The sequence below is a fragment of the Nanorana parkeri genome, unplaced genomic scaffold (genome assembly GCF_000935625.1).
Source record: "Nanorana parkeri isolate BGI_ZX_2015 unplaced genomic scaffold, ASM93562v1 scaffold1965, whole genome shotgun sequence".
In the NCBI taxonomy this organism is placed as follows: domain Eukaryota; kingdom Metazoa; phylum Chordata; class Amphibia; order Anura; family Dicroglossidae; genus Nanorana; species Nanorana parkeri.
In genome coordinates, this window is record NW_017308233.1 from 123,152 (window position 1) to 134,070 (window position 10,919).

At 44.6% G+C, this 10,919-nt stretch overlaps 1 protein-coding gene across 1 annotated transcript in view; it reads right to left on the reverse strand.

Moving 5' to 3' along the window:
* The window catches only part of LOC108800225 (matrix metalloproteinase-16-like), a gene marked incomplete at its 3' end in the record, with an annotated part of 128,206 nt that extends 120,835 nt beyond the window's left edge, over positions 1 to 7,371 (reverse strand). The window contains exon 1 of the mRNA XM_018572191.1: positions 6,841 to 7,371. Coding sequence (XP_018427693.1) covers positions 6,841 to 6,963 — 123 coding nt within the window. The remainder of the gene's footprint in view (positions 1 to 6,840) is intronic.
* Between the last annotated feature and the right edge of the window lie 3,548 nt (positions 7,372 to 10,919).

Below are 10,919 nucleotides of genomic sequence, written 5' to 3' on the forward strand. Positions count from 1 at the left end.
GTTTTATATATTTGTTATTAAGTAGAAAAAGTGGGAACACCTAAAACCCAAGGGCTAAAAAAAAGTCAGAACTTATAGGACATTTTGCTATTTAAATGAAACCTTACCTGAAAATAGGGATGCACCGATACTGTTTTTGGTATTCAGTACCAATACTTATATTTTGGTACTCTCTGATACCAGTACTTCTGCTAGCATGGAGCCAGCTTCCCGGGTAATCAAGAAGCCGGGCGGCGGGTATTGACAAGACTCCCCAGCTTCTTGATTGCCAGGAAGCCAGTTCCATGCTGTTTGGCCAGCTCCATGCTGATTGGCTGGGAAGCCTGCTTCCCGCCAATCAGCATGGAGCTGGCCAAACAGCATGGAGATGGCTCTCCCGCCAATCAGGAAGCCGGGCGGTGAGTCATTACCCACCTCCCGGCTTCCTCATTGGCCGCTCCACGTTCCCTCGAGGCACTGCCAGTCAGAGGAAATCTTTCTCTGACCAGAAGTTCTGGTATCTGGGGTAAGTATCGGAGCATTTGGGGAAGTACGAGTACTAGTATCGGTGCATTCCTACCTGAAAGAAAAGACTTAAACTGGCCATACATTATTCTATTTTTTTCATTCAACCCGTGGGCTGAACGAAAAAAAACAGATTCCTCCATCAACGCTTAGGAGCATTAATCAAGGAATCCCCGCTGACCGAGGAATGCTGGCCAAATAGGCGCCAAGAGCAGCACCCATTGTGCGAATTTTGGCCAGTTCATCAACTATGGCCACCTTAAATCACTTTGCCTCCCTGATGCCCCAGCCAACCCCCCTCCCTCCCACCCCATACATTTAAAAGCCTGTTTTTTGCTTTTTTTAACCAGTGCTGTCCACCAACCGCCATTCTCACCTAGGATCCCTGCTCCCACGGCATCCTGGGAGGCTGCAATTAGAGCTGCAGCTAACGATTATTTTCAAAATCGATTAGTTAGCCGATTAAGTTTGATTAATCGGTTAATCGAATAAAACATAAAATACATTTTTAAAAATGGCTCCAGTGATGGGACTACTAGTTTGTATTGAGATTGCAGTCCATCACAGGAGCGAGCTTGAAGCGGTGGAAGTCAAAATGAAAAAAAAAAAGTGTGGTGTGCAATATAGTGAAATGGAAAGTGTAAAATTATACAGAAATGAATGCAGAATGGCACCGGCTATAGAGGACTACAAATCCCAGCAATAGTGCATTATAGCTGGCGGTATTCTGCATTGCGCTGTATAATGTATTATTGCTGGGATTTGTAGTCCTCTATACAGCGCAATGCAGAATACCACCAGCTATATAGAGCAGTACAACAAATCCCAGCAATACACTATACATACAGAGCATAATGTATTGCTGGGATTTGTAGTCCTCTGTATAATATACAGCACAATGTACCATCAGCTATAGAGGACTACAAATCCCAGCAATACATTATAGAGCACCATGTGTGGGAACAATTGCAGGGACACACAGTGGCCGGAGGATGGAAGGAAAGGGCCCCCGATGACGGAGAAGGATGAAGATGGCGGCATGAGACCCAGTCTGTGGCTGTTAGGCAAGGAGTCAACTCCCTGCTTAACAGGTAAGAGGGGTTAAAAAAATTAAAGCCAGGTGGGTTGAAGGTCCTCTCCGAGTCATCCTCTAAATATTTGGAAAAACAAAAGTTAGAATTGTTTGTAACAAGGAAGGATATTTACTAATCAATGTTTGATCTTCAAGCTGCCTATGCTTTTTATGTTTATCTTGCGTGTTTATATATTTATGTTGTTTTTACACAGGACATAGTATAATCAGATGACTTGGAGGACACATTCAGCTCTGGGTATTGCTGGAAGTGATTATTGAGGAGGAAGAGGGTCATTACACGAGAAAGCAACAGACTATGTAAAATAAACCAAGTTCTATCTATAGCAGGGGCGGGAAACCTTGGCACTCCAACAACTGTTGTGGAACTACAAGTCCCATTAGGCATTGCAAGACTGGCAGCCACAGGCATGACTACCAGAGGCCTGATGGGATTTGCCTATCCCTAATCTAGTGTATTGACATTTCTATAATAAGACAGGTAAGTTACTCACACAAGGGTCCCAATACTTTTATTCAGTTCTACACACCGACAGCATATTCAGATTTACATCAAACAACATATTTTAAAGCGATGTCCAGGCATGCTTTCACCAAATGGTGACTTCTTCTTCTACTATATACACCACCACCTCACAATGTCATAAATCATCCAAAGAGTTCCTATCACCATTGTCACAGAGAAGGTCTCTTCTACAGTCTACTGTATCTCGCTGTATTTCCATCCCATGCAGGAAAATAACACAATGATGGACACTACAATGGCAGAGAACGCAGACGGCATCTCACATCTATGCAGGAGACGCATTGTGCAGACGTCCCACGGTAACTAAACTGCCTGTACACAAAACACAGAGCCGTCATATAGCTCAAGTTTCCTTGTTTGTGCTGCTGAAACTAAACATCCTCTGAGAACAAAAGGAGAGTAACTGGAGGCTGGGACACACCGAACATTCAGAGTAACCGAAGGCCCGGACACATGGAACATTCAGAGTAACCGAAGGCCCGGACACATGGAACATTAGGAAGTAACCGAAGGCCCAGACACATGGAACATTCAGAGTAACCGAAGGCCCAGACACATGGAACATTCAGAGTAACCGAAGGCCCAGACACATGGAACATTCAGAATAACGAAAGGCCTGGACACATGGAACATTCAAAATAACCGAAGGCTGGGACACACGGAACATTCAGAGAAACCAAAGGCCTGGACACATGAAACATTCAGAGTAACCGGAGGTCGGGACACATGGAACATTCAAAATACCCGCAGGCCAGGACACATGGAGCATTCAGAGTAACCGAAACCGGGACACATGGAGCATTCAGAAAAACCAAAGCACAGGACACATTATTATTATTATACAGGATTTATATAGCGCCAACAGTTTGCGCAGCGCTTTACAATATAGGGAAGACATTACAATCACAATACAAGATTGGAAGGAGGGCCACATGGAACATTCAGAGTAACCGGAGGCTGGGAAATATGGAACATTCAAAATACCCGTAGGCCAAGACACATGGAGCATTCAGAATACCCACAGGCCGGGGACATTCAGAGCATTCAGAAAAAACAAAGGCTAGGACACATGGAACATTCAGAGTAACCGGAGGCTGGGACACAAGGGACACATGGAGCATCCAGAGTAACTGGAGGCAGGGACACATGGAGCATTCGGAGTAATTGAAGGCAGGGACACATGGAACATTCAGAGTAATTGGAGGCAGGGACACATGGAGCATTCAGAGTAATTGGAGGCAGGGACACATGGAGCATTCAGAGTAATTGGAGGCGGGGACACATGGAACATTCAGAGTAATTGAAGGCAGGGACACATGGAGCATTCTGAGTAACTGGAGGTATGGACACATGGAGCATTCAGAGTAATTGGAGGTGGGGACACATGGAGCATTCAGAGTAATTGGAGGCAGGGACACATGTAGCATTCTGAGTAACTGGAGGCAGAGACACATGGAACATTTACAGTAACTGTAGGTAGGGACACATGGACCATTTAGAGTAACTGGAGGCAGGGGCACATGGACCATTTAGAGTAACTGGAGGCAGGGACACATGGAGCATTCAAAGTAACTGGAGGTAGGGACAGATGGAGCATCCAGAGTAACTTGAGGCAGGGACACATGGAGCATTCAGAGTAACTGGTGGCAGGGACACATGGAGTATTTAGAGTAATTGGAGGCAAGAGCATATGGAACATTCAGAGTAACTGGAGGCAGATCATGGCTGGTGAGAGGGGCAGGCAGGGTGCTGTACATAGCTTCCTAAAATCATCACAGCACCCTTCTTCTGTAACCTTCTCAAAAGCCCTCAAATGTAATGCAAGCAGTGGGTCAGCTCTTGGGAGGAGTTATGCAAATATCAAAATGCCTTGTTAGATGGATGTCAGTCTGGGGGAATGAGAGTTCCTAGGCAGACTGCATTTGCATGCAGACCAAACTATATATAACCCACACGTAATGCCGTGCCTCTGACTTCAATAACTGAAATTCAATGAATGAAAGGGGTGCCCCAGTCAGACTAGGAAAGAAAGAGCTAGATAATGCTGGATGACCATGAGCCTGCAAAATGAGGTGGGCACTATCTGACATGCAGAAACTTCCAATATACATTTTAAGAAGCTCACAATGTGCAGTGAAATCAGTAAAAAAAATTAAAAAATCAAAGTAAGCAATTTCAGTACATGAGAAAGACTGACGGTATGGATGGAGTTCAGCTTTAATAGAGAAAAGAACAAAACTGTCATAAGTCAGTGGGTCCCAACAGGTCATGTAGTGTGCACTAATCTCTGACTTTTCCCAATCATTCTAGAGCAGGGGTGGGCAAGTCTGGCCCTTCAGCTGTTGTGGAACTACAAGTCCCATGAGGCATTGCAAGACTAACAGCCACAGACACGACTGCCAGAGGCCAGAGGATTTGTAGTTAAAGCACAGCTGGAGGACCAGGGTTGCCCACCCCGGTCTAGAGCAAAGCTCTTTAACCAATGATACGTGTACCCCCGTGGGGAGCACACATTGCAGGGCACAGCACTCATGGAGCTAATGCACCCACATGCTTGTAGAGGGAATGTTGCTCCCTGGACAGGGAAATAGCAATAATGCCCCCTTTGCCCAATACAATACAGACCACACCTCAGTATAGCTATGGTAAGAGCATTTCTTGCACATCATGCAGAATATGCATTCTATAGACCCAAAGCCAACAGTGCACCTGTAAAACATATAAGAACCTGATTGGCTTGCACAGAACTCCTGGACGCCAATATAATACAATGCCCTCGTCTTCTCTGTGCCCACCCATCTGGGTTCCTGACTTTTTTAGGCACATTCAAATATAATAAGTGGTGTGTACACCTGGGATAAATGGACATCACTCAAAAACCTTTTACTAAAATGCTGACTGGTGAAATGATTATTATTCCTTGGCCCATGATTGTCTACATGCTTAGGGGATAGGTAGCACATGTTCAAGCTAGTCATTCACAGATAAGTATCTGCTGGGCAGCTGCCACTAGTAACAACCTAGGTAGCCAGGAGTTACATTGGTACACCCACCGATTAGTGATCTTGGACAGTGCTTCTCAACCTTGGGGGTCGCATGCATCATTGTGACATTCTTCAGGCTGTCAGCATGCTAGGATTTTGGTACCCAAAAATATAGAGTGCCCCACAAAACTCCTAAGCCCCAATAAAAATACAATGTCCTACTCTTCTCTGCTCCCTGGGCATCTGGTTACTCCTAGGTGTCCACCCATCAGGGTCCCTGACTTTCCTTGGCCACATTCATATATGAAAAGTGGTGTGTGTAGCAGCACTAGAGATAAATGAACACCATTCAAAAACATTTAAGTCTTGTTCACACCATCTCCAGACCGCTGCGGTTTTTATTGGCATGATAAATGTATACACAGTGATTCCAATGGTAAATAAGGCTAGTTAACACCACTGTGTTCAGTTCCAGCACTTTGAAATGCTTTTTCCCGCTCTGAAACGCACAAACAGCAGGTACATGCAACAGAACACACTTAAACCCAAGCAAAATCAATTTTTAAAAAAAGAAAAAATGCACCGAAATGCATCAAAAATGTGCATGTGGAAATGCATCCACAACTGGTCTGGAGATAGTGTGAACAAGTCCTTACTAAAAAGCTAACTGATGAAATGATGTCCGTGACTGTGTACATGCTTAGGATATAGGTAGCACACGTTCTAGCTAGTCATTCACAAATAAGTATCTACTGAGCAGATGCTACCAGGTAGCCAGGAGTTGGCTCACCCACCGATTGGGCATCAGTGATCCTGGACAGCGCTGTACCAGCTTGTCATACACAAATGAGTACCTACTGAGCAGATGCCACAGATTGGGCATCAGTGATCCTGAACAGCGCTGCTCAACCTTGGGATCACATGCATCATTGTGACATGCTTCAGCATGTCAGGTTTTGGTCCCCCAAAAAATGTAATTTCCCATTGAAAACCAACAGAACCAGTTGCAAAATTGCACTCAGGATTCTCTTAAGCCTTAATAAGTTATTAACACACACACACAGGAATGCATCAAAAACACGCATGTGGAAATGCATCTAGGACTGGTCTGGAGATGGTGTGAACAAGCCCTTACTGAAATGCTCATTGGTGAAATGATATGCATTCCTTGGCCCATGACTGTCTGCTTAGGGTATAGGTAGCACATGTTTTCCGGCTAGTCATTCACAAATAAGTACCTACTGAGCAGATGCCACCAGGTAGCCAGGAGTTGGCTCACCCATTGATTGGGCATCAGTGATCTCAGACAGCGCTGCTCAACCTTGGGATCACATGCATCTTCAGCCTTTCGGGTTTTGGTAACCCAAAAAATTGCATTTCCCATTGAAAACCAACAGAATCAGTTGCACAACTGCCCCCAGGATTCTAGAACCAGATGTTAAGCCCTGACAAGTTATCCCCCCACTCCCAGGTCCTCTCACATCAACTGTTGAAGTATTCATGATGGCCTTCTTGTAAGAATTGTTTTTAAATAAAAGATCAGAATGTGTTTGCAGAGTTACATTGTATCAGGGTACACTTCCTATGTATAAACTATGTGGATCTGCTTCCACCTGGGTGAGCACAGACCTGTGATCAGCTCACACAGACCATCACCCTGACCCATAGAGGAGAAGCTCGTAGGACCAGCAGAGTTGGGTTGGATTGGATGATCCGGGAGAAGCTCGCCTTACCTCTACATTGAAGTACTGCTCCTCCGCACACACCGCGCACACAATCCAAAGGAAGCTTTGCCACAAGAGCACCAGTGACTGCCAGCTATCTAGAGGTCTAGAGCCCGGGGTGATCAAGAGCATGGTGAGCCGCGCTGGAGTCTGCGATGCTTCAGAAAGTCCCCAGTCTTCGTGCCGTGCAGCCTGGCACAATTAGCCCAGCATAAGGGATGCTCTGCTGCGATGGGCACACAACGATGGCTCGCTCCGGGGGGGCACACACAGATGGGATCCTATGCATAACCAGCGAGCGAAGCGTTCCAGCGGCCAAGTAGAAAGAGCCCCCCTCCCTGCACGGTGTCCCCGGTTATCCCGGTGTAGAGAGAGGCCTGTGTGCCCAGCCTGCCTCTCCTCTCCTCCCTGTATGCTCAGTCTCCTCTACGAGAATGTCCATCCTTCATCAGCATAACCCCTCCTCCGGAGCTGCTCGTCCTCCTTAAAGAATCCCTGTGCCATGAAAGACCGCATCCCCTGTATCCCCCGTACTGAGCATGCGCAGAGTATCCCCTGTATCCCCCCGCACTGAGCATGCGAAAATTATCCCCTGCATCCCCCTTCCTCCTGCTTTGGCAGCTGCTCTAGTGGATACAATGTAACAAACTGGATGGAAACAGTGTAGCCAATCTGGTTTTTGTGTTAAAGGTATATTCCACTATAAATGCATCCAAATTGCAGAGAGAAAAAAAAAGTGCATTTATCATTTTTGTTCTTCATTTTTGAGCCTTTACAGCTGCAATCAGTAAACTGGGGTGTTAGGCTCCGTTCACACCTAGGCGTAGCTGGAGCACGCATTGTGGGTGCATGCGTTATTGCGTTTGTGTGCGTTTGTTCTCTGCCTTTGCAGCATGTCCCCACTGGTTTAAATGGGTTACTATATGCGCTGCAAAAGCAAAAAAGTAGTGCATGTAGCAAAATCTACAACATGCTTTCCGCAGGTTTTTTTTTTTTTTAAGCATTTCAACACACGCAAACACAGGAGAAACGTGCACACTCCTGGCCACATGTGTCATTTAAAGCATCTAGAAGCATAAACACAGCATCTAGCCTGGGCTTATTTTCCTTTGCCTATAGAGGACAAAAGGGCAGGTGGCAAGTGTGAATGAAGCCAAATGCTTTAGCTCCTGTAGACTTTTCCTCCAGCCCCAGGTCCATGCATTGCAGTGCTGCATGTGTTTTTACATGTTTGCTTGTGCTGCATTAAAGGGGATCTTGCATGAGCAAGGAAGGTCCACTTCTCAGGCCCCTCCACTATAAAAATTTCCATGTGAAAAAAAAACCCAAAAAACCGGCAGGTCGCTGTGCACCAGCAGAACGGCTATATCATGTATGGAATACCGCATTTCACAGCCAGTAGGACTACCTCCTCTCCTGCTAAACTATGTGCCACCTGCACAAGATGCAAATGCTGCCTGCAAGCCTAGCAACAGTTTTCTGTTTGACCCATGCATCAGCACAACTTTTTATGAAACGTGGTACCCCACAATGACTTCCCTAGCTGGTGTCCCGGTAGGGATGGTGGTGGGACCCACAACCCGGAAAGAAGCTGTCTCATCAGATGTGGTCAATGCATTTCCTGCTCTGCAGCTGCATGTTAACAAAAGGTTGGGATGTTGGTAACATCATTGATCTTCTATGACCACATGGCCATATTTGGTCAATGATATACAGTATAAGGTCAATGAGTACCCCTGAGCCAATGTACCTCCTGTGGGCCTTAAGGTAGCGTGGGAGATGATTTTGCTCTTTCATCATATAGATGACATTAAAAAACAATTTAAAAAAATAAAGATCTCAAATATTTTGAAATCATTTTTAAAATTCTTCACATGGATTGCTTAGAGCTACCATTAGAGTTAAAGTTACCATTAGAATCAGGGTTACCTTTAGAGTTAGAATTACCACTACAGTTACAATTTAAGATAGGGTAAGCATTAGAGTTATGGTTACTATTAGAGTCAGGGTTACCATTAGATTGAGGGTAAGGATTAGGGTTAGGATAGCATTAGAGTTAGGCTAACTATTAGAGTTAGGCTTACCATAAGAGTTAGGGTAAGCATTAGAGTTGGGTTACCATGAAAGTTAGGCTTATTATAAGAGTTAGGGTAAGCATAAGAGTTAGGTTTACTATTAGAGTTAGGGTTACTATTAAAGTTAGGGTTACTATTAGAGTTAGGGTAAGCATAAGAGTTAGGGTCACCATTAGAGTTACGGTCACCATTAGAGTTAGGTTCACTATTAGAGTTAGGGTTACCATTAGAGTTAAGGTTAGCATTAGAGTCAGGGTAAGCATTAGAGTCAGGGTAACCATTAGAGTTCGTTCTACCATTAGAGGCAGTGTCACCATTAGAGTCAGGATAAGCATTAGAGTTAAGTTTACCATTAGAGTCAGGGTCACCATTAGAGTCAGGGTAAGCATTAGAGTTAGGGTTACCATTAGAGTTAGGGTTAGCATTAGAGGCAGGGTAAGCATTAGAGTTAGGATTACCATTAGAGTTAGGATTACCATTAGAGTTAGAGTTAGGTTTACTATTAGAGTTAGGTTTACTGTAAGAGTTATGGTCACCATTAGAGTTAGGGTTACCATTAGAGTTAGGGTAAGCATTAGTGAATGTGTAGACCCATAGAAGCCAATGGCAGTGCATCAAAATACTACAAAATGTTACGTGCATTTCGATGCGTTGGCAACAGATATTGACAAGACTTTGTCAATATATGTTAACTATCTACTCCAAATCATAAAATAAAAACACATTGGAAATGCACATCAATAAAGCATGCCAACATACAAAGGAAACGCACATTGACATATGACAAGGTACCTGCTTAATACTACAAGAAACCCCACCTCTACATACACATGCATAGATCTTAAGGGTTACCCATAGCTTTGGCTTTTTGGGGCACAAGAACAGTTCCAGTGTAATTGAAAGGAGCTTCCCTAAGCAGCAGGAGATATTTAAAGCCCATTCCACCCTTCCAACCTCCACCTACCACCTTAATTTCACAAAACATTCTGTCATACTGGCCAAATATTTAAAAATGTATATGTTGTTCATAGTAATCACATTTCTCTATACCAGGGTTTGGCAACTCCAGCCCTCCATCTGCACTCTAACTACAAATCTCATAATCCCTGAGAGTCATGCCTGTGGCTGTTAGAGTCTTGCAATGCTTCATGGGACTTGTAGTTCCACAACAGCTGGAGGGCCTGAGTTGGCTACCCATGCTCTATACAGACATGCCCCCCAATTCCCCACTTCAGTTGATGCTCTCTGGAGGTTTCGGTGAACTTGTTTGCTCATTTTCTCTCCATGATGAGTGTGGTATGACACCAATATAACACACTTCCCACTCGCTCCAGTCTGGCAGGTCCACAACATTTTCTGAGCTCGGCAATTTTTTCTGCTTCAGCCGGCAAAATTCCCATCATATAAATGTACTGGCTGAAAACAGAGCACTGAGCTGTCACCAAGCTTTTCATCTTATAGACTTTTTAATGTGTCTTTTAGACAAAACACTTTATGAGAGGAAACTCCAAGGCTGCCAGTGCTGAACTATCATTTTCAAATTGCTGGATGCCTGGCTGTCATGCTGATCCTAAGCTTCACTGACATGAAACAAATATGCTGATCAGGAATTTTCCTCTGACTGCTAAAGCTTCCTGCTGACTCCAGGCAAGTGACTCAGAAAGTATTGAGGCCATCCCTATAATGAGGTATGCAAAACCAGACCATGTTAAAAGTTCAGTGCCATATATCATAAACAATTGCCATGTTCACCAGGGTCCCATGTAACAGGATGACAATGCAAAAACACAATTGGGAGAAAGTTGTCACGCCTTAGCAAGTGGCTGCAGTTCCTGTACAAGGACCACCATGACAGGATCATAAAGTATAATATTATGAGCGCTGTAGATTTAGGGCCCATTCTCACCAGATGTGTTGGGTGCTGTGCTGGCCACTTTCTCCAGTGCAGTCCCATCGCACAGACAAGGCAATCTGCCTTGTTTCCAATTGGCTATGCTTGTTTCTATATGAATA